General features: G+C 40.0%; 1 protein-coding gene across 2 annotated transcripts in view; it reads right to left on the bottom strand.

Moving 5' to 3' along the window:
• Positions 1-25,253, bottom strand: part of CPNE8 (copine 8) — a 333,515-nt gene extending 308,262 nt beyond the window's left edge. The window contains exon 1 of one of the 2 annotated variants that reach the window (XM_027129253.1): positions 25,026-25,253. In XM_027129253.1, coding sequence (XP_026985054.1) covers positions 25,026-25,162 — 137 coding nt within the window. In that variant the 5' untranslated portion in view covers positions 25,163-25,253. The remainder of the gene's footprint in view (positions 1-25,025) is intronic. The other variant, XM_027129254.1, reaches the window with a different exon arrangement.
• Positions 25,254-25,504: the final 251 nt, after the last annotated feature.

Below are 25,504 nucleotides of genomic sequence, written 5' to 3'. Positions count from 1 at the left end.
CAAAATAGTAGGTAATTTAGAAATACTTAGCAAACAAAGTTATTATTCTGATACAGTTCTCAAGTATCACTTAGTCTCCATAGTGCTCACTCTACTAGCTCTCTCCCTCTCTTATATTCTTTGCTCTATATCCTATTGAAGACATTAAAGAAGAATGATTGATTTTTCAACTACCTAGAAAACCACAGATAATATGATACTCCCTTTATGGGAGTTCATTTACATAAAAAAAAAGGTTTGAAAGAATGCCCACAGAATTATACACATTGAGAAACAAATTTCTGAAAATGATCCTAAAACCACTATTATGCTAACTAAGGCTGAGAAATGTGTTGGTTTTAACCAGTTATGACAACTATAAATATATCTGGTTCATTACACTCTCTAACATTTAAGATCATTCTCTTTTTTTAAATTAAGTTATTTTATTTTATTTTTGGCTGTGTTGGGTCTTCACTGCTGCACACAGGCTTTTCTCTAGTTGCAGAGAGCAGGGGCTACTCTTCATTGCAGTGTGCGGGCTACTCATTGAGGTGGCCTCTCTTGTTGTAGAGCATGGACTCTAGGCATGCAGGCTTCAGTAGTTGTGGCATGCTGGCTCAGCAGTCGTGGCGCACAGACTCAGTCGCTCCGTGGCATGTGGAAATTCCCAGCCACTGCGTCACCAGAGAAGCCCTAAGATCATTCTTAATAAATCTAATGCATCACTTGTTAATTATTATATACGTATTTATATATATATATTTATATATATAGTGTATGTATATATATACACAGAGAGAGAAAGAGAGCAGCTAATTAGCAAAGTAGAAAATATTGACTATAAATTCATGTCACAACTCAGAATACTATGTGACATTTTCAATATCTAAGTAATTATTTTATTTACATAGAATTCTGAAGAAAAATTCAATTAATTTTCCTGTACCTTTCATTTGCCACGTCCATCACCCTTTCTCCAGCATTTAGCTTTCATATCACCTTGCCTTTTGGTTTCAGTTAAATAGTCCTCTCCTAACTCAATTTCCCATATCTTCATTAGGTAACTCAGCAGTGAAAAAAGGTAAGAATCAATACTTGGAAAATAAACATTAAATTGTCAAAGTTTAAGTCACACATTTGAATTGTTCTCCCCACGGTCTCACCAACTGGTGACAGAAAAAATACAAAAGAATTCCATATACCGCTTTGTGATAGTATTAGTAATCATCTAATGATCTCTCCCAGCTTTGTAATTTGTCTTCAGTCACCAACACCTAGATTCTGATAGGAAAGACCTCCACCCTTATATCCTAAAATAAAGAAATTATGGACACACCTTTTTAAATGAAAAATCAAGCAAGAGTCATGGGGAGAGTGGCCAAGGTGGTGGAGTAGAAAGACACTGACTCACCTCCTCTCACAAGCACACCAAAATCACAACTACCTGCAGAACAAACATTGATAAAAAAAAAAAACTGGAAACTATCAGAAAAGATCTTCTAGAACTAAAGACATAAAGAAGGAAACACAACGAAATGGGTTTGAGGGGCAGACTCATGACATAATCAAATCCCATACCCCATGGGTAGGCAACCCACAAACTGGAGAATAATTATGTTGCAGAGGGTCTCTCACAGGAGTGAGAGTTCTGAGCGCCACATTAGGTTCCCTGGCCTGGGGATCCAGTGCCAGGAAGACGAGGCCCCAGAACATTTGGCTTTGAAGGCCAGTGGGGTTTTAATTTCAGAAGCCCCACAGGACTGGGGGAATAGAAACTTCACACTTAAAGGGTGCACACAAAATCTCACTTGCACTGGGACCCAGAGCATAAGCAATATCTTGATAGGAGACTGGGCCAGGCCTACCTGCTGGTCTTGCAGAGTCTCCCAGAGAGGCAGTGGGTGGCTGCAGATCATTGGGGGACACAGACACCGGTGGCACACATATTGGGGAATATTCAACCAGGTGAACATTCCTGGAGGCTGACATTGCATCATTAGTACCAAGTCCTGACCCTACCCAATAGCCAGTAGGCTCCAGTGCTGAGACACCCCAGGCCAAACAACTCATTGGGCAGGAACACAGACCTACCCATCAGCAGACAGGATGCCTAAAGTCTTCCTGAGCCCACAGCTGCCTACAGACATGCCCCTAGACAACACCCTGCCTACACGAGGGCCAAGCCCCAACTCCACCCACCAGTAGGCAGGCACTGGCCTCTCCTGCAAGGAAGCCTGCACAAACCTCTAGACCAGCCCAAAGGGCAGACACAAGAAGCAAGAAAACTATGATCCTATAACACAAGACACACCCTAGCCCAGGACCAACTGGGCCCTGGCCCTGCCCACTAGCAGGCCAACACCACCTTCGGTGTACCCAAGACCACATACCCAGCTGTGTCAGAAACTGGCCTTCCCCTACCAATGATCTGAAATGAGCTCTAGGATCCCTGGGCCCTGCAGCCAGACTCCAGAAACTGGTCCTGCCTGCCAGCAGACTGGCACTAACCCCATGATCTGGTTTCAACTGCCAGTGAGTGGGCAACAGCCCCAGAGTGTGTGTGACCCTAACTCCACCCATCAGTGAGCCAGCACTAGCCCTGAGGCTTCCTAGGGTTCCACAACCAGCCACCTCATGACCACGCTGTGCTAAACATCAGCCAACAACATCCACACATGGCAGGACCTGGCAACCAACCACACTAAGGGCCAACCAAGCCTACCAGACCACCAACATAGTCATTCTGCCACAACAGAAGCACCCACATAGCATTCTCAAGGAGAACCCCTAGAGCATATAGCTTGGGTGACAAGAGAGGAGTGCATTCTGGAACGCACTGGACATCTCCTAGAGGGCCACTTCTCCAAGGTCGAGAAACATAACATACCGCAGACTTAAAAATAAAAATAGCAATTTAGACAAAATAGGCAGCAGAGGAATACATTCCAGCCAAAGGAACAAGATACAATTTCAGAAAAAGAGCTAAATGAAGTGGGAATAGTCAGTCTACCTGAGAAAGAGTTCAGAGTAATGATCCTAAAAATGCTCAAAGAACTTGGGAGAAGAGTAGATGCACAGAGCTAGAAGTTTCTAGCTAGAAGCTAGAATTTAGAAATTTCTAGCTAGAAGTTAGAAATTTTCAACAAAGAGTTAGAAAATATAAAGGACAAACAGAGATAAAGCACACAATAACTGAAATGAAAAATACACTAGAAGGAATTAATAGTAGACTAAATGATAGACAAGTAGACAAGAACGGATCAGTAAGCTGGAAGACAAACCAGTGGTAATCACTGCCACTGAAAAGAAAAAATAAAAAAGAATGAAAAGAAATGAGGAAAGTTTAAGAGACCTCTGGAACAACATGAAGAACACTAATATTTGCATTATAGGGGACCCAGAAAGAGAGAAATGGTCCAAGAAAATATTTGAAGCAATAATAGCTGAAAAATTCCCTAACTGGGGAAAAGAAACAGGCCCCCAGTCCAAGAAGCACAGAGTCCCATAAACGATTAACCCAAAGAGGAATACAACAAGACACATTGTAATCAAAATGACAAAAATTAAAGATAAAGAGAGAATACTAAAAGTAGCAAGGGAAAAGCAACAAATCACATACAGGTGAACTACCATAAGACTACCAACCAATGTTTAAGCAGAGACTCTGCAGGCCATTCATTCGACAAGACATGGAAGCAACCTAAGTGTCCATCAATGGATAAATGGTTAAGAGATGTGGTATATATACACAATGGAATATTACTCAGCCATAAAAAAGAATGAAATAATGCCATTTGAGCAACATGGATGGACCTAGAGATTATCATACTAACTGAAGTCAGACAGAGAAAGACAAATATCATATTATGTCACATATATATTATATACATATATAATATATATAAAGCTGTACATCTGAAACTAACACATTATAAATCAACTATATTTCAATTTTTTTAAAAAAAATAAAACGAAGAAAGAAAAAAACCTACAACAAAGAATGGTGTACCCAAAATGGCTCTCATTCAAATTTGATGCAGAAGTCAAAAGCGTTACAGATAAGCTAAAGCTAAAAGAATTCAGTACCGCCAAACCAGCTTTACAAGAAATGTTACAGGAAATTCTACAGGTGAAAAAGAAAAGGTCACAACTAGAAACAAGAAAACAATGAAATGAAAAAGCTCACTGGTAAAACCAAACATACAAGAAAGGTAGGAAATCACCCACACACTAAACTAGTAGGGAGGTTAAAGACAAAAGTCGTAAAAACGCCAATATCCACAATAAGAAGCTAAGGGATACACAAAAAATTAGATGTAAAATATATCAAAAACAGTAATCATGAGGGACAGAAAGTACAAAGCAGGATATTTTAAATGCATGTGAAGCAATAGAAATTAAGTAAACAATCCCATTAGCTGTTGCAACAGAAAAAATAAAATACCTAGGAATAAACCTACCTAAGGACGCAACAGGCCTGTACTCAGGAAGCTATAAGACACTGAAGAAAGAAATCAAAGATGACAAAAACAAATGGAGAGATATACCATGTTCTTGGATTGGAAGAATCAATATCATGAAAATGACTATACTACCCAAAGCAATCTACAGATTCAATGCAATCCCTATTAAATTATCAATGGCATTTTTTACAGAAGTAGAACAAAAAATCTTAAAATTTGTATGGAGACACAAAGGACCCCAAATAGCCAAAGCAATCTTGAGGGGAAAAAATGGAGTTAGAGGAATCAGACTCCCTGACTGCAGACTATACTACAAAGCTACAGTAATCAAGACAGTATGGTACTGGCACAAAAACAGAAACACAGATCAATGGAACAAGATAGAAAGCCCAGAGATAAACCCATGCACCTATGGTCAACTAATCTATGACAAAGGAGGCAAGGATATACAACTGAGAAAAGACAGCCTCTTCAATAAGCAGTGCTGGAAAAATTAGACAGCTACATGTAAAAAAATGAAATTAGAACACTCCCAGGCTTCCCTGGTGGCACAGTGGTTGACAGTCTGCCTGCCGATGTGGGGGACGCGGGTTCGTGCCCCAGGCCGGGAGGATCCCATATGCCACAGAGCAGCTGGGCCCGTGGGCCATGGCCACTGAGCCTGCACGTCTGGAGCCTATGCTCCACAGCGGGAGGGGCCACAGCAGTGGGAGGCCCATGTACCGCAAAACAAACAAACAAACAAACAAACACTCCCTAACACCATACACAAAAATAAACTCAAAATGGATTAAAGACCTAAATGTAAGACCAGACACTATAAAACCCTTAGAGGAAAACGTAGGAAGAACACTCTTTGATATAAATCACAGCAACATCTTTTTTGACCCACCTCCTAGAGAAATGGAAATAAAAACAAAAATAAACAAATGGGACCTAATGAAACTTAAAAGCTTTTGCACAGCAAAGGAAACTATAAACAAGACGTAAAGACAACCCTCAGAATGGGAGAAAATATTTGCAAATGAATCAACAAAGGATTAATCTCCAAAATATATAAACAGCTCATGCAGCTCAATATTAAAAAACCAAACAACCCAATCAAAAAATGGGCAGAAGATCTAAATAGACACTACTCCAAAGAAGACATATAGATGGCCAAGATGCATGTGAAAAGCTGCTCAACATCACTAATTATTAGAGAAATTCAAATCAAACCTACAATCAGGTATCACCTCATCCAGTCAGAACGGCCATCATCAAAAAAATCTATGGGTTTCCCTGGTGGCACAGTGGTTGAGAGTCTGCCTGCCAATGCAGGGGACACTGGTTCGTGCCCCAGTCCGGGAAGATCCCACATGCCGCAGAGCGGCTGGGCCCATGGGCCATGGCTGCTGAGCCTGCGCATCTGGAGCCTGTGCTCCGCAACAGGAGAGGCCACAACAGTGAGAGGCCCGCGTACTGCAAAAAAAAAAAGAAAAAAAAAAAATCTACAAGCAACAAATGGTGGAAAGGGTGTGAAGAAAAGGGAACCCTCCTGCACTATTGGTGGGAAAGTAAATTGATACAGCCACTATGAAGAACAGTATGGAGGTTCCTTAAAAAACTAAAAATAGAATTACCATATGACACAGCAATCCCAAACTACTGGGCATGTACCCAGAGAAAACCATAAATCAAAAAGACACATGCACCTCAAAATTCATTGCAGCACTATTTACAATAGCCAGGTCATGAAAGCAACCTAAATGCCCATCAACAGACAAATGGGTAAAGAAGATGTGGTACATATAATACAATGGAATATTACTCAGACATAAAAAGGAACGAAATTGGGTCATTTGTAGAGATTTGGATGGGCCTAGAGACTGTCATACAGAGTGAAGTAAGTCAGAAAGAGAAAAACAAATATCATATATTAACACATATATGTGGAATCTAGAAAAATGGTACAGATGAACCAGTTTGCAAGGCAGAAGTAGAGACACAGATGTAGAGAATAAACGTATGGACACCAAGGGAATAAGTGGTGGGGGTGATGGGATGATTGGGATTGACATATATACACTAATATGTATAAAATAGGTAACTAATAAAAACCTGCTGTATAAAATAAATAAATAAATAAAATACGTATATGCAAAAATAAATAAAATGAATTTGAAATTAAGAGATCAGCAACTTAAAACAATCTCCTTTATATATAGACTGCTATATGAAAACCTCATGGTAACATCAAATCAAATATCTATAATAAACATACACACAAAAAGAAAATGGATTCTAAACATAACACTGAATATAGTCATCAAATCACAAGACAAGAACACAAAAGAAAAATGACCAACAAAGGCAAATCCAAAACAATTAACAAAATGGCAATAAGAACATACATATCGATAATTGCCTTAAATGTAAATGGACTAAATGCTCCAACCAAATGACACAGACTGGCTGAACTGACACAAAAGCAAGACCCATATATTTGCTGCCTACAAGAAACTCACTTCAGATCTAGAAACACATACAGACTAAAAGTGAGGAGATGGCAAAAGATATTCCACACAAATGGAAATTAAAAGAAAGCCAGAGTAGCAGTACTTGTATCAGACAAAGTAAAGTAAAGATTGTTACAAGAGACAAAGAAGGACACTACATAATGATCAAGGATTCAATCCAAGAAGATATTAAAATTGTAAATATATATGCACCCAACACAGGAACACTTCAATATGTAAGAAAAATGTTAACAGACATAAAAGGAGAAACTGACAGTAACACAGTAATAGTAGCGGACTTTAACAGCCCACTTACATCAATGGACAAATCATCCAGACAGACAAATCAATAAGGAAACAAGCCTTAAATGACATATTAGACCAAATGGACTTAATTGATATTTATAGACTATTACCTCTGAAAGCAGCAAAATATACATTCTTTTCAAGTGCACATGGAACATTCTCCAGTATAGATCATATGCTAGGCCACAAAACAAGCCATGGTGAATTTAAATTGAAATAATGTGAAGCATCTTTTCTGACCATTATAGTGTAAGACTAGAAATCAGTTACAAGAAAAGAAATGCAAAAAACACAAACACTTGGACGATAAACATTATGCTACTAAACAACCAATGGATTGCTAAAGAAATCAAAGATGAAATCAAAAAATACCTAGAGACAAATGACAACAAAAACATGACAATCCAAAACACATGGGATGTAGCAAAAGCAATTCTAAGAGGAAAGTTAACAGCAATACAGTCTTACCTCAGGAAGCAAGAAAAATCTCAAATAAACAACCTAAACTTACACCTAAAGCAACTAGAGGAAAAAAAAAAAAAAAAAAAACATAGTAGAAGGAAAGAGATCATAAAGCTCAGAGCAGAAATAAATGAAGTAGAGGTTTAAAAAAAATAGAAAAGATCAATGAAACTAAGAGCTGGTTCTCTGAAAAGATAAACAAAATCAATAAACCTTCAGCCAGACTCATCAAGAAAAAAAAACGGGAGAGTGTCCAAATCATTAAAATCAGAAATGAAACAGGAGAAGTTACAACCAACACCACAGAAATACAAAAAGTCATAAGAGACTACTATTAGCAACTATAACAATAAAATGGACAACCTAGAAGAAATGGACAAATTCTTAGAAATGTACAATCTCCCAAGACTGAAGCAGGAAGAAATAGAAAATATGAGCAGACCAATTACCAGTACTGAAATTGAATAAGTAATTAAAATACTCCCAACAGGGGCTTCCCTGGTGGCGCAGTGGTTGAGAGTCTGCCTGCTGATGCAGGGGACACAGGTTCGTGCCCTGGTCCAGGAAGATCCCACATGCCGCGGAGCGGCTGGGCCCGTGAGCCATGGCCACTGAGTCTGCGTGTCTGGAGCCTGTGCTCTGCAATGGGAGAGGCTTCAACAGTGAGAGGCCCGTGTACCACAAAAAAAAAAAAAAAAAAAAAATACTCCCAACAAACAATAGTCCAGGACCAGATGAATTCTACCAAACATTTAGAAAAGACTTATGACCTATCTTTCTCAAACAATTCCCAAAAAATGCAGAGAAAGGAATACTTGAGAACTCACTCAATAAGGCCACCATCACACTAATGCAAAAACCAGACAAAGATATCACAAAAGAAGAAATTTACAGATTAATATCACTGATGAACATTGATGCAAAAATCCTCAGCCAAATATTCGCAAACCAACTCCAACAATACATTAAAAGGATTATACACCATTATCAATGGGATTTATCCCAGAGATGCAAGGATTTTACAATGTCCACAAATCAATCAATGTGATACACCCTATTAACAAACTGAATAAAAACCATATGATCATCTCAATAGACACAGAAAAAGGTTTTCATAAAATTGAATATCAATTTATGATTAAAAAAACTCTTCAGAATGTGGGAATAGAAACAACACATGTCAACATAATAAAGCCCATATATGAAAAACCCACAGCTAACATCATACTCAATGGTGAAAAGCTGAAAGCATTCCCTCTAAGATCAGGAACAAGACAAGAAAACTTTTATTCACCTCATTTACTCAACATAGTTGTGGAAGTCCTAGCCACAGCAATCAGACAAGAAAAACAAATAAAATGAATCCAAATTGGAAAGGAAGAAATAAACCTGTCACTGTTTGCAGATGACATGATACTATACATAGAAAATACTAAAGATGCCACCAGAAAACTAATACAGTTCATCAATAAATTCAGTAAAGTTGCAGGATACAAAATTAATATACAGAAATCTGTTGCATTTCTGTATACTAACAACAAAATATCAGAAAGAGAAATTAAGGAAACAATCCCATTTACCATTGCATCAAAAAGAATAAAATACCTAGGAAAAACCTATCTAAGGAGGCAAATGACCTGTACTCCAAAACCTATAAGATGCTGATGAAATAAACTGAAGACAACAAAACAAATGGACAGATAAACCATGTTCTTGGATTGGAAGCATCAATATTGTTAAAATGACCATACTACCCAAGGCAATCTACAGACTCAATGCAATCCCTAACAAAATACCAGTGTCATTTTTCACAGAATTAGAACAAAAAAATTTAAGATTTGTATGGAAACAGAAAGGACTCTGAGGAGTCAAAACAATCTTGAGAAAACAAGACGGAGCTGGAGGAATCAGGCTCCCTGACTTCAGACTATACTACAAAGCTGTAGTAATCAAAACAGTATGGTACTGATGCAAAGTCAGAAATATAGATCAATGGAACAGGATAGAAAGCTCAGAAATAAACCCACAAACCTATGGTCAATTAATCAGTGATGAAGGAGGCAAGAATGTACAATGGAGAAAAGACAGTCTCTTTGATAAATGGTGCTGCGAAAATTCAACACCTACATGTAAAAGAAATAAATTAGAAGATTTTCTAACATCATATACAAAAATAAACTCAAAATGGATTAAAGAACTAAATGTAAGACCAGATACTATAAAACTCCAAGAGGAAAACAGGCAGAACACTTTTTGACATAAATGGTAGCAATATTTTTTAAAAACCATCTCCTAGAGTAATGGAAACAAAGCAAAATGAACAAATTGAACCTAATTAAATTTAAAAGCTTTTGCACAGCAAAGGAAAACATAAACAAAATGAAAAGAACGTATGGAATGGGAGAAAATATTTGCAAACAATGCTATGGACAAGGGAGTACTTTCTAAAATATACAAACAGTTCATACAGCTCAATATTTTTTTTAAAAAAGGAACAATCAAGAAAAGGGCAGAAACCCTTAATAGACATTTCTCCAAAGTAGACATACAGATGGCCAACAGCTACATGAAAAGATGCTCAACATTGCTAATTATTAGAGAAATGCACATCAAAACCACAATGAGGTATTACCTCTCACTGGTCAGAATGGCCATCAAAAAATCTACAAATAATAAATCCTGGAGAGGGTGTGGAGAAAAGGGAACTCTTCTGCACTGTTGATGGGAATGTAAATTAGTACAGCCAGTATGGAGTACAATATGAAAGTTCCTCAAAAAACTAAAAATAGAGTTACCACATGATCCAGCACTCCCACTCCTGAGCATATATCAGGAAAAGACGAAAACTCTAATTCAAAAAGATACATGCACCCAAATGTTCATAGCAGCACTACCTATTGATACAATAGCCTAGACAAGGAAGCAACTTAAATGCCTGTCAACAACTGAATGGATAAAGAAGATGTGGTATATATATACAGTGGAATATTACTCAGCCATAAGAATGTATGAAATATTGCCATTTGCAGCAACATGGATGGACTAAGAGACTATCATACTAAGTGAAGTAACTCAAAGACAAATATTATATGATATCACTTATATGTGGAATAAAAAAATATGATACAAATGAACTTACTTTAAAAACAGAAATAGAGTCTCAGACATAGAAAGCAAACTTAAGGGCACCAAAGGGGAAGGGGGGGAGATAAATTAGGAGTTTGGGATTAACACATACACACTACTATATATAAAACAGATAAACAACAAGGACCTAGTGTACAGCACAGGGAACTATACCTAATTTCTTATAATAACCTATCACGGAAAATAATCTGAAAAAGAATATATATATATATGTATAACTGAATCACTTTGCTGTATACCTGAAACTAACAAAACATTGTAAATCAACTGTACTTCAATTTTTAAAAAATAGTATAAAACTCTTAGAAAAAACAAGAACTTAGAGAAGAGTAACGGAATATGGCTAGTGGTCAGAAGCATACACCTAAGAATTAAATATGTATAGAGCAGGATCTCCATACATACCTTGCCGCCCCACCCCCACCACCCCAGATGTGCAACTTAGGCCAAATTACTTGAACATTCTCTGAACTTCAATCTCTTCACCTGTAAAATAGGACATAATATTACCTGTTTTACATAACTGTTGTAAGGATTGAGCAAATTAGCATATATTAAGTGCTCTATACATTGTCTCACATAGATTTAGATTTGGACACTGATGTAAATGTCCAAAGCTTTCAAGTTTCTTGGACTCATTAGTACAGCTTATATTTGAATAGCTTTACTGTCTAATAAATAGAAATATTACCCAGGGATTATTCAATGATATTTTGTATCTTCAGAGTTTCAGGAAATTATCTGATAATTCCCTCAGAATGTTTGGAGTATTATTCTTTACAGAATAAACTTGACAAAATGTCTAACAACTTGAAAAAGAAGGCCTGATAGTTAATGATCCTGGCTGAAGAGGCATTAACATTAACGGTTGTCACAAGTTTGAAAGTATTAAGGTATTGTATGTCAGGCAGTGAACATTGGCCATTGAGGCAAGGCAGCTTTTAAATATACCTCATTTTATCACTGGCAATAAGTGCTTACCCATTTTCAGCCTGTGTTGTCATCTACTTGGATATCTGTTTTATCACATGTCTGACACAAAAGACCTCTCTAAATAAACATCAGCCCATTGATCTTACTGGTCAGATGCAAGAATGTGCTTTGATTCTGAAACTTTGTTGTTAAACACTACCTCCTATTTGTCAAATCCTATTAGGTCCACATGTCTGATTATGTGTGTTCCGGTGGAGGAGCTGTGGGGTAAAATCTGTAGAACATGAGTATGCATTTCCAAATCTACACTCTTGTGACCATTATTTTATTCTATATCTCCTCCAGGTATATGCCTGGACTACAATGTATGGTCTTTAACATTCCCTTTTGTAACTGCAACTTTGCATTTCATGTTTGTATGACTTCCCAAATTGATTGTAATTATCGCAAAGTATTAGAATACAAAGACCCTTCTCTCCTATATTGCTTCTGTGCCACACGGCAATATACTGATAAGAAACTGAGATAAGACTAACAGTTATTAACTCCTTTTTTGTGACAGGCATGGTGCTGGGTATTTTATAGCCTTTACTTCATTTACTTCCCCAATAATCTTATAAATTTGGTTTTTAAGTCATTTCCATTTTACTGATTAGGAAATGAGATTCCAAAAGTTGAAATAAGTTACCAAAAATACCATTACAAAAAGGGATAAAAATGGGATTTAAAGACATCTGACTCAATTCCATTTTCTTGCTGGTATACTTTGCTGCCCCAAATTCTCATTAATCTTTAAATGCAACTTACTCATGGGAATGAAAGTATTTAGAAAGGTGCAGCCAGACGTTTATACTTCACTCAGCTTATTTAAAGAGGAATGGGGGAAATAACCAAAACAAGCTATTAAAATCTCCTTGAGAAGATAGCTTATCAATAACTTCAGCTCTAGAAAACGATTCCCAGGAAAAAAGGAATCACAGGTGTACTCAAGTGTTTGCAAATAAGAATGCTCACATGAAGCAGATGAACAGTAACTTATTGAAATAAATTTTGGAAAATAAGAGACAAATTAAATAAATATAGTATACCCAAATAATGGACTACAGCAGAGACATGGAAGGTTATATTTGCAAAAACTAATGACATCTTCATGATATAATATTACTAGAAAAGTGCAGAAGATAAATTGTATAGAATATATAGTATGATCCCATTATACAATGTGTGTGAACTTACACACACACACAAAAACACGCACAGAGGGACAACGAGAGTATAAATGTGATGTTATACATGAGAGTATGTGGCTGAACCACACTGGCTCCATTTTGTCAGCTCCTTCTTAAGCTCCCAGGCCTACTCCCTTCCCTTCCATCCACTGCACTTTATGGAGCTGCCTACTTTGTTTTTTGGCCTCAAAGTTCCTTCTCATTTTGGAGGATATTATTCAATACCTCTGCCTCCCAACAATTGGCAAGCCAGCCAGAAGACAGAAAATGAAACAGGCATGGGTAAAGGAAATGTGTTGTGGGAAAGCCCATTGTCAGTGGTGGAAATCCCAGGATGGCCAGCTTCCTCCACATGGGGAGATCTAGCCAAGTTTGGAATGCTTCAGGCAGGCACGTGAGTTTGGGGACACCCCGAAAACACCAAAAGGGTTGCTGGACATTCTAACTGAAACAACAGGAAAAAGAAACTAAGGTGGGAAAATAGGTATGCTATGGCCTCTGCATTGGGCCCTGAGACTGATACAGAAAACGAGCTCCAACTCAGGTAGGAACTAGAAAAATCTAAAGAGGCCCTGGCATTAGAATAAGATCTACAAGTGGCTTGTTCCTCTAGTTAGGATCTACTAGCCAAAAAGTTACTACAACAAGAACACCTGGAGGTCAAGCTAAAATGACTAAAGTGGCTAAAATGCAAAGGCGGCACCTGTATTCACCAACAAAGTGAATACCATCATCTCACGGGAGGACTGGAATCCCAAATGGTAGGATCCAAGGTGTAATGATTCCTCTGAGTAGGAAGATATAATTGTTGAAGAGAAAGATGACCCAAGGACTCATCCACTCATTCAAACAAAGACTCAGGCAACCCATGAAGAAATATTTACCACAGGTATGAAGGATTGCTTCTTACAGTCTTGCTCCTGGAGCTTGGTATAGCACCTTAATATCAGTTCTGGCACCTATGGTCAGTAAAGCAATAGCTCTGGTAGTTGCAATTATAGCAGATCTCAGTGAAACAGAAAGAGTCCACCACAAAGGAAACAGAAAGGCAAACAAAAATAAAGAAATAAAGGTGAAACAAAGAAAGGATGGAGAAAACACAGAAAGGACCAACCCAGTTGACATGCAAACAGCTTTGGCAGGATATAGGAGTAGCAAGGACTCCAAAGGAAGACATTGATAAGCAACCTAATTAAGTCCTGTTATCTTTGTGGAAAGCCCTAACAGTTCACTCCTCTGCCTACTGAACATAAACATGTGGCAATGGGTCCCAGTGTCCCATCACTAGAAGTAGAACGCCAGGATGGATCCCCTACATGCAGAGAACTAGGGGTTGGGACAACGTTGCCCTCTACTTTGTGTTGTAAGAGGTGACTGGAAGCCCCAAGTGGAACTGATGATTTATTGGACCTGCACGAACAGTCTTAGCACTGGTAGATACCACAGCTGAGTATACCTTACTGCATGACAACCCTTTTAAATTTGGGGGAGAATACGGGCTATAGATAGATAAGGGGGCCAAACTATTCGAGTAAGACAAACCAGCTTATATCTCCAAATTGGCTGTTTGTCCCCTGCCTGTCCCTCATATACATTGACCACATACCAGAATATATACTAGGCGTTGATGTTTCACAAGACCTAGATTTGACCACCACTACTGGAGAGTTCTGCCTTCGCATCAGAGTGGTGAAACCCATGTTGGTGGGCCATGTGAAGTGAACCCTTGTCCATTTACCCTGCCAGATTGTTAATGTCAAAGAGTATTGGCTGCCTGGGGGCTATGAAGAAATTACTACTACACTTAAAGAACTAGAAAATGTGGGAGTCATTAGATCCATGCACAGCCCCTAAAATAGTCCATTGCAGCCAGTAAAATGGCCTAAAGGGACAGTTGACTAAAGAGAATTAAATAAGGTGGTTCCTCCCATCCATGTGGAGGTCTCCAATATTGCTACTATTTTAGAACATCTTTCCTCTGCGCTGAAAACTTTCTATTGTGTGACTGACCTCTGTAACCCCTTTTACAGCATTCTTTTGTGTGCTAGCTCTCAAGATCAATTTGCCTTCAACTGGCATGGGAGGCAATGGACCTTTCAGGTCTTGCCTCAAGGTTATTTACAGTCCTGCCATTTGTCATAGTTTGGTCGCTCAGGACCTAGAAATCTGGTGAAAGCCCCACCCTGAGCTGGAATTATTTCATTAGATTGATGACATTATGTTGACCTCTGATGCCTTGTCACTCCTGCCACGAACTGCTGCCTCTTTACAGACACATTTACAGAACTGAGGATAGGAAGTAATAAACACTGACAAGATCCAGGGACCTGGGCAGTCAGTAAAGTTTTGGGGAGTTATCTGGTCAGGTAAGACAAAAGTTACCCCAGCCTCGGTTATCGATAAAATCCAAGCCTTGGCCAGACCAGTCAGTCAAGGAATTACAATCCTTTCTGGGGTCACTAGATTATTGTCATCCTTTCATACCGCATTCGGCACAAATAATACGGCCCCTATAGTACTCTCTGGTTAGAAAGGGACAAAAATGGGACGAGGACATCCACCTTCAGGAAGCTTTTGAAAAGGCTGAAATTGTAGTAAAACAGGTTCAGGCTCTGGGAGTACTTATGTGGGACGCTGCCTGTGAATTAGATGTTGACTCACACCTGAAAGGTTCTGGCTAGGGCCTGTGGCAAAGGCAGGAAAGGAATTGCATCCCACTAGGATTTTATTCTCAGTTGTAGAAGGGACAGCAGGTGAGGTACAGCCCTACTGAAAAACAGCTCCTTGTAGTCTACCTGGCCCTGCAGCAAAAACAGAAGGCCTCACCATGGACTTACCAGTGTCTGTTCAAACTTCCCTCCCAGTAAGTGAATGGGTTAAGAACATGCTCCTAAAACCAAAAAGTGCCTGTGCCCACGTAAGCACACTGCAAAAGTGGCACCCATACCTTCAACAAGATAATGTGTACAATTCAAGCCTGCTGTCTGAGAAATTACATGCTCTCCTTGGGCCAGGGTCTTATGTGAATCTAGACACGGCCCCTCAGATACCACCCATCGCTCCCCTCTCAGCCAAGTCAAAGACGGAATCGGGACCATTCCTCCTGAGACATGGTTCACCAATGGCAGCAGTCAAGGCAATACCCCCACCTGGCCCACTTCAGCAGTTCGCCTGGATTTCAATGTCATTTGGTTTGAAAAAGGCACTAAGCACAGCAGTCAGCGGGCTAAACTGGGGGCAGTATAGCTTGAGATCACTCATCAATCTACGCCCCTCTATACAGCCACAGACAAGTGGGCTGTGTGAAAAGGACTGACCATGTGGATGCCACAATGTCATCAGGAAAGCTGGACTATCTTGGGACGGCATCTGTGGGGAGCTGACCTACAGAGGGACATCTGGGATGTGTGCACACAACCCAGTACTGCCATCAGGGTAAGGCACGTCTCTGGGCATTCTCCAACTACACTGCCTGGGAACCACAAAGCAGACACCCTAGCCAAGGAGGAAGCTGTCCTCCTGGAAGAGTTACAGACTCCCTCAGACGTGGCAAAGTGGCTTCACTGAAAACCAGGACAGACACTGAGGCCCCAACCACCTGGGAGATAGCCAAGAGGTTACACCTCTCCATCAAATACACTGACTGGCAGGCAGTTGATAGGGACTGCCCCCACTGTAGCCTGTGGTGACGACCCCTGAGACATACTCCTGGTCACGTCGGACGAGCACTAGTTCAGTGACCAGGTGGTAAGTGGTCTATATCAGCCCCCTGCCCTTATCAGAAGGACACAAGTACACATTGACCTGTGTGGACACAGGTACCTGACTGATACAAGCCTTTCCCAGTAAAAGGGCAAATCAGACAGCCACTATCAGGGGCTTGACCAAGTTGGAAAGTATGTACTGGATCCCCATTCATACAGACAGCAACCAAGGGACCCATATCACTGGTCATGATGTAAAAGAATGGGCTGAAGCCCAGGAGATTTTATGGACCTTCCATCTGCCATATAACCCAACAGCCACAGGGCTGTTAGAAAGAATGAACAGGTTACTGAAAGAGACATTGAAGAAGCTTTCTCCAGACGGGTCTTTAAGAAGTTGTTCTCCACCACTGTTAGAAGCCATGTGGCTGCTAAACACTGAACCCACAGCAGGCCACAGGTCTGCTTATGAGAGACTGACTGTGCCTGCTCTGCCAACTAGGGCCTGAAAGGTACAAGTGTTAGAAGGAGCACTGAGACCCATCTGATAGGATGTGGGTCTTATCCTAAGAGTGCCACAGAACCTCCTACCTGGGGAGACTATCTTAGATTGGAGACAAATGGTATACCCCTCCCAGGTGGCTTGGCATCCTTATACCTTGGGGGTAAGGGCTAGGCCCTGGCATAGTATTTCCTCAATCTTTCTAAGTGAAGGCCCAGCCATAACCAAGGTGATCACACCCATAGAAATCAAATGGGGGACTGAAGTAGGGCTTCTTTTATGAGCCCCTACTGAAGCTCCCACATATAATATCTCCCTGCCCAGTTCCGATGTAAAGGCACAAAATGTCTGGTATTGTCCTATTGGAAAAGTGTCAAAGCCCAGGGTGATCCTGGCACATGGAGACCAAACTGCTACAGTGTTGTTTCTGAACGAAGATTTGTCTTTCTTGGTACCTTTAAAACACTTATCATCCTTAGCCTTTTCCTTCTAAGATTAGTGCCACCTACCTTCACTAATGCATTCTTGTCCTGGGCTACCACCTATGTTGACATCCACAACCACTCTGACTTCTGGGTATGCAGATTGCTGCCAATGTCTAGCTCTGAAGTAATGCCAGGGGTATACTGTCTTTCAGCCTTACATCACGGGGACAATGGGTGGGGCCAGCATGTAAACTCCTGAGGTCTGGCTCTAGGGTATTCTCGGAAGAATGGTGGATAAGATCGTGCAGGCCTTATAGATGTCAGGGGTGGAGCGTGGAGCTGAACCATACTGGCTCCATCTTGGCAGCTCTATCTTAGGCCTGCAGTCCTTTCCAGGTGACTGAGCTTTAGCCTAGCTCACAAAGGAATGCGCCCAAGCCAGATGAGTTCCCTATCAACTTTTACCCTTGCCTTCATCTAAAATGAAAGCTGGAAGAGGGCCTTTTGCTGAGGTAGATGGTTAATGGTCATGAGACCCAGAAGTGGGGTGGGTGTCCCTGGTTCCGGTCTGTGTGGATGTGCTTCTTACTTGGTAGTCTGATTCTGTTTTTAACTTTGGTACCTTTAAATCCCCCATACCCCTTTTGGCAGTACAAAGCACAGCTGTGAATGCCTCTGGATCTTCTGTTCGCCTGATCTTTCCTACCTGTATGTAAGTTACCCACAATAAACTTTATAATTGCACTTTATGGAGTTGTCTGCTTCATTTTTCAGTCTCAAAGTTCTTTCTCAGTTCGCAGGATATTATTCAATATCTCCGCCTCCCAAGAGAAAGAAATGAACTGAATGCATACAGTTTGATGAAATAGTGGGTGATTTTTATTTTGTGCTTATATCTATTTGTAATTACTGATTGCTTAATTAATGTGACGAGCAGTGTTTTAACTCATGTAAATGTATTAGCTTATGTAACCCTCAAAACAAAATAAGAGGTAGGGGCTATTGTTATACCCACTCTACAAATGAAAAAATTGAGGAACAGAGAGATTAAGTAACTTTCCAAGTTTTCATAGCTAGCAAGTGTTAGAACTGGTCTACTTCCACACCCATGCTCCTCAAGGCTAAGCAAACTGGCTCAAATAAGCAAGTGTTATTATTATAAAACAGGCTAACAAATGAATAAAACCCCTTTGAGATGGATTGTTTTTCTTCTCTGCCTTGAGTAAAATCAAATAGGGAATTCAGGCTTCTGACTATTATGCCACAAACAGCATACCTAAAAGAGCACAGCTTTAGCATCCTCTCCTATGGGGCCCTGCTTTGTGAATTGCTTCTAGACTCACATTCTCCACATTACAAGGCTGTTTTAAACACTCCAAATGCTAAAAAAAAAATGCAGGGCATACCAAACTATTGATAGAACAACAACATGAGTAAAGCTTTTCTCTGCTAAGACATACCTGGGCAACTCCACCATTAAGACTTCAAAAGCACTGTCCAAACATGCCCCTAGGACAAATTTCTCTGAAACTCTGGGGTTAAGACAACCCAAAAAAGCACTATTGGGTGAATACAATTCTGAACCACAGGACCTCAGGAACTGCAGAGCCAGAGAATAGGCTGTTATGGCCATGCCTGTCACATGCCTCATTAACAGGATAACAGATATTCTAATTTCCCTAGCTTATAGTAACTTTATAATTCATCAGTATCACTTGAAAACCTATTTACAGGCTAATGTCGAACATTTTGTCTGACAAAAGAAGGGTAAAGTGTGTATAAGAGATAAACCAATGTGGACTGGAGTGGAGCCACCAATCGTGTTTGAATACTTTGATTCTCTTTCACCATAGATATTCGGAACAGCATCAGTATCTGTTTCAAACTGTATCACTTCCCACTGGACCAATCAGATTCTGTCTCTTGGAATTGAATTTGCTTTCCCCAGTGCTCAATTAATCACTAAATGAGTTGGAACTGTAACACATAAATTTGCAAAGTACATCCCACTAGTGGATGGAAAAACGAAAAATAATCTTCAAAGTAAAAGAAGAATAAAGATGTGGAAAGGACTACATGAAAAGAAGAAAAGAAAAAGTGTTTTGCAGGCTGCCAAAACCTTTCATGGATTATAAAAGATCACACAACCCCACTTATTATAGTAAAAAAGTAAAACCAGAGACTGAGCCGAACTTGACACTACCATTTCTAATAGTGACAACCTGACAGCAGCAGTAATTTTCCTTTGTACATGCTTTATCTTTTACAAAAGGCCTATAAACAGTGATGTGCAAGTATGTTTAAAAACAGATTTCCCCCCAAAAAACTGAATGTATGTGTGTGTTGTAGGTACATAATTTATTATAAATTTTACTGATATAAAGTATGTGTAGCTGAGCAATTTACAAATAATAAAATATATACAAATAATACTTTTATTATAAATTCTATAGAGCCAATTGATTCCCACAGAATGTCTTAAGCATAGACAACAATAAAACAATATATCAAACCCTGATTTGTAGTGTTTGCCACTTTCCATGATGTAAATATTCCCACCACGTCAATTTCAAGCTGCCAAATGTGATGTCACTGAACATGGATTGAGATAAGATGAGCAGTAGCACATAATTGCATAATATTTTCAACTCACAGATTTAAGAAACAGAGCATAGATGATAGTAAAGAATCTAGATAATAATAAAATGTAGTTACTAAAATAATTAGGAAGTAATAATTTTTGAGTATGTCTTAACTTTGTCTTTGGTATAATTTAATTTTAGACTTACATAACTTAAATTTTTAAAAATCTCTGTATTTAACCACTAACACACAAATTCCTGTTTCAATCCCATTTAAGCCAGTTCCAGCATGCCATTGAAAAGTATACTCCTAGCACCTTACTGAGGCAGGTACTATTAATCCAAACCAAGTAACTACAGTCAGAGTCATTAGCTCATCAAACAAGTAAATTAAAATGTTTAATGCATAGGGAAATGGTAAAAAAAAAAAGCCTGGTACAAAATTTCCAAAAGACAATTCATAAACCCTGTGTAATATGAGGTGTCTGAGAAGTCAGCAGTGCCAGGACAGAGTAACAACATCTTGTCAGCAAGTTGAGAATGAATCACCAATGGCCCTATCTAAAGCAAAGAGAAATTTCTGACTACTACTCACATACTAGGTTCAGAGTTGATTTATTCATAGATTTGTTCATTCCAACAATATCTTTCTTTTAATTTAATGTATATAACCAGCACATGGAAAACTTTTTAAAAGTACAGATTCCTGGACCTTAGTCCCAGAGATTTTCATTCAGTAGATCTGGTGTGGGGCCTAGGGGTTTGTATTTTAACAGGCAAACCCCTCTCCCCATGACAGATGATTCATTCAGAGAATTACATCATCCAGCATTTACTGACTACTTATTCTATGCCAAATTCAGAATGTGTAGATACGAAAGAGACAAAACTTGTCCTCAAGGAGACTACAGAGACCAAGAATTATAACTATAATATTGGTACATACCAGCTGCTTTGAGAATACAGCAAAATCCAGCTTGGAAGAGGGGTCGGGGTCATGAGAGAAAATGATGTTTGACCTGAGCCTTGAAGAAGGAGAACAAGCTAATCAAGAAAAGAAGGAGAAGAGAGGAAGGGACGTTCAGGGCAGAGAACAGCATGTGTATAGCCACATAGGCAAAGAGAGTTTGGCCCAATAGGACAACAGCACATGCTTTGGGACTGTACCTCTTATTAGTGTTCGGTAGCCACATTTACCTGGCCCTAGTTTTTGCATATAGTAAGCACATATTTGTTAGACTATGTTCAGTCATAGAGTTCATGCAAGGAGTGGTGGGAGATTAGGCAAGACAGTTATGGCCAGGTCAGGAAGTGCTTTTTAGAATTCCTAGTACAAAGTTGGAATTACTTTTCCACTTTGTATTCTTCCTTCCACACTAGATTTTAAAATTAGTTTTATCACCATTACAGGATTATTGCTTTGAAAGGATTTACATGTGATACCTAACCTACAAAATCTAGAAATATAGACTGCCCTCCCTGCTTTTATACTTGATAAGCTAGTTTCTCAATCAGAGAAAATGACAAAAATCATCAAAACAGTGTGTGAGAAATAGTGCAACAAACCAAGTTTCCAGGGAAAACAGTTAATTACTGCATATTATTTTTCCCATTGGTTTTAACATTATTCTATGTTAATCTGTTTTCAGAATAAAAACAGGAATGTTATAAATGTTACTTTATGTTTCTAAGGTTGTATCATTTCAGCTATAGGCACTTTAATTAGGTAACCCAATAACTTAAAAATCTTAAATGTTAAAAAATTAACATAATTTTAAAAATGAATGCAATAAGAGCTAAATAATGAGTAGAAGCCTAGGTCAAAGAGTAGGAGCTTATCTCTAAATATAGCTAGAAAAGTGTACTTGTCACTCTAACAACCAACTTTGTAGCTACTACGGAAACTCCACATATACTGCCCTTTCTCTCATACCAGCAATGCCAGTCTGTCTTGTCTCCACTTGAGCCCCATCTCCTCTTTGCAGCATATTCCAAGTACTCTGTTCCACAATGATCTCCTCCCTACCTGTGCATGAACCTCATCTTTAGTCCTATGTTATTGTGTGTTATATAATCTAATATTATATTTATCTCCCAACCAGATTTTACGTTTTCAGCGAACTTCTCTTGCATTTCTCATGGAGCATGGCATAGGGCTAAATATATAAGACACTCAAACACTTCCATAAGTGAATAGACGAAATGATTTCCATGAATTGTGTTTTGCTTAAAGCTTCAATTGCTGATTTTCTCACCTCCCTCAAAATGAAGCTGCAAACATCATAAAACTTTTACAAAGTCTTAGACTGGACACAGTGAAAGGAGGTTATCAAAAGGGTTGTCAGCAAATCATAAGAAGTCTTCAATATGAAAAGGCAAGGTAATTCCTTGCTCTGCTTGCCCATAGTAGGGCTAAGGGGCTTACAGTTGCACCTTGTTGCTAAGTAAAATCCCCACAAACAACCAGGAAATACGCTTTTTATACATATCAAAGAAGAAAGAGAAAGAGGGAGCAGGTATCTCAAGGCCATCTCTATCCTTGTATCCTTTAACCAATTTATTGAAGTTCAAAAGAGAAGGACTATTTACAGAATTCCATAGCTGAATCATATATAATGCATTTATTCAATAAATACTATTTCCAATATCATAATAATAACTAACATTTTTTAACACTTTCTTTTGTGTCATACATCGCATTAGTATTTTTCAGATATCATTTTATTAAACTCTGGTAACACCCTATATAACATAAATACCATAATTATCTTCATTTTAGACATTAGAAAGCTTAAAGACTTGCTCCAAGGCAACAACACTAGTAAGTCACAAAGCCAGAATATATAACCAGGTCTCTTATGCCAAAGCCCAAAAGACACCACCATCTACCATTACAAGATCCAATTATCAACAGTATAAGTACTAAAAGTACTTGGGTTCTCTTTCAGAACTTATTTTTCTATTTGAACATTTAAAAATTAAAAACAATACATAAATCAGTGGTATTAAAAAAGGCTGAAACAAGGGGATCTCCAGGTTCTGAGGTAGCAAGCTGAAAGAAACTGGCTTAAAGCCAACTGACTTCAGGATTCCCAGTACTACACCCATAGCAAACAAGCATCAAAGGGAGGAAAAAAACAACAACAAAACAAGCAGTTAAATATGGACCTTATGGGCAGAAAGACCAGCTAAGGTATAATTTCTCCATCACCCCTAAAGAGCTTATGGGGAATTCAGATTTAATTTACATTTGCATTAATTCCATGTACAGGCCACATGCCATTCAGACTTGCAGGATGTTCAGCAGAGAATAAGAACTCTAGAAAATGCTGTTATTGTAGGACTTTAGGCTACGCATTATCTGTATACATTAATAACCTCCCTCTAGCACGCAAAGCTAGCTTCAGAGAAAAGAAAAAGGCATAGAAATTAAGGTCTAAAAAGAATTTTCCGTTCAGATTCACTTGTTCAATTGACAGAAATCTCAGGCAGCATTTAAAGCAGTGACCACAATAAGGCAACCACTAATGTTAGCAACCACTATCAGAATTACTGTTATGGTCTGAGGTCACTTAAGAGGAAGCAAGCAATCATGGGATATAGTTTCAGGGACAGCTATAAAGCTATCTATCACCTATCCCCTAATACCTCAGGGGAGGGGAGTGTTGGTGCTTGAGTCTCCACCAAAAAAATAATAATAAATCATTCCTTTGGCTTTTAAGCTTAGTCTTGTGACAATGCAAAATTAAACACCACTGGGTTGATAGCAGTTTATGCCTTGGGGCTTATTTACATCGAAGATTACCCATGTTTATTAGATTTCTTCAAGATTTTTTCCTTTTTTTGCTAAAAAAGGAAGGGGAGGATTTGAGGGCATTAAAAACAAGCGAAAAGTGGACAGATGAGAAGAGCTTTCCACTGAGCAAGATCAAAGTATGCAAACAAGGGAGTGGGCTCCAGTCAGTAGTATAATTTGCAAGTTCTCTCTCTCCTTCTGTTGCCATTACAAATTTAGTGTAGTCTGTCCATCTGTTTCTCAAAATCTTCTGCAATATAGCAATTATGCTGCTTTATTTACAAGGAAACTGACCCAAAGAACGTCACGCAAAGGAGTCTGAAACGTACAGCAGAGTGTAGGTTGTTACACACACTCAAATGTATCCACTTGCAGGCAAAATGTCTTGACTTCCCACACTTTAGGTAAGGCTGCAGCCGAAATCTCCACCTAGAAGGCCAAAGGCATAGAGCCCGGGGTGGGGGGTGGGGGGCGCGGGAAGCAAGCTGGATGGCTCCAGGAAGTGGGTGGGGAGGAAGCTGCCGGGTTTGGAGCCAACAGTGCAGACAGCAGGTTTGCACACGCCTACCAGAGGGAGTCCTGGGCCACTGCGCGCATTGCTCACAAGCGCTTTTGGCAATGCTGTCCCCTTCGATTCCTGCCATCACCCAACCCCACAGCTCGGGTGTGCGACGTGAAAAAGGGCTTGTAAAGTGGGCGGAGGCCAGGGGTTCCCGCCGCTGAGTCACAGCCCTGCCAACTTTTACAGCATTTCCCAGAAAGGAAATTAAGTCTCAGTCCCGTAGCCTACACTCGCTCCTAGTTGCGGCTCTCCGCTCTGTCACTCGACCCGGCGGTGACTCGAGACCCACAATTGGGCTATTTCCCACTCACTGCGCAACTTCACACCCGCGCAAAGCCTCGGGGTACCCTGAGCGCTTGCCAAGCGCTACCGACCGGGTAGATGGGAGGGTAGATGGGAGCCAGAAGGAGGAAGGGGGAGGGCTGCGTCCTCACCTGCAGGACACGGACACCTCCACTCGTGTGGCCGGGATGGCCGCGCTCAGCTGGTTTAAATTCCCGAGGCCGGCGGTGCTGGTGTAGCGGCTGTCCATCTTGGAGGTAGGCGCCGTGGGCTTGGCTGGCGCCCACATCCAGAGCTCCGGCCGACTGAGGGCTCCTAGCCCAGCTCCCGACAGTCGGGGTTGGAGGTTGAGGGTGGAGGCAGAGGAAGAAGGCGGAGGCAGCTCGCGGGAAGTGGGAGGGAGGGGAGAGGCGGACCTCAGTGCAAAGCCGCGAGGCAGCAGCAAGACAGGCCTGCACAAGCTGAAGCTGCCGGGGAAGTGGCGCACCGGGCTCTCAGCTTCCCCGCCCCCTCCTTGCAGGCAGCAGCCCCGGCTGAGGACACTCCGCGATCCTTTCCCGGCTCTGAGCGTCAGGCTCTGCGGAGCCACCGGGCAGACTGGCGGGATAGGTGGCCGCAGACCCAGAACCCA

Source organism: Aethalodelphis obliquidens, unplaced genomic scaffold, assembly GCF_003676395.1.
Source record: "Aethalodelphis obliquidens isolate GAN/ISIS:26980383/991018 unplaced genomic scaffold, ASM367639v1 scaffold36, whole genome shotgun sequence".
Taxonomy (NCBI): Eukaryota; Metazoa; Chordata; class Mammalia; order Artiodactyla; family Delphinidae; genus Aethalodelphis; species Aethalodelphis obliquidens.
This window is presented reverse-complemented; position numbering and strand designations above follow the sequence as displayed.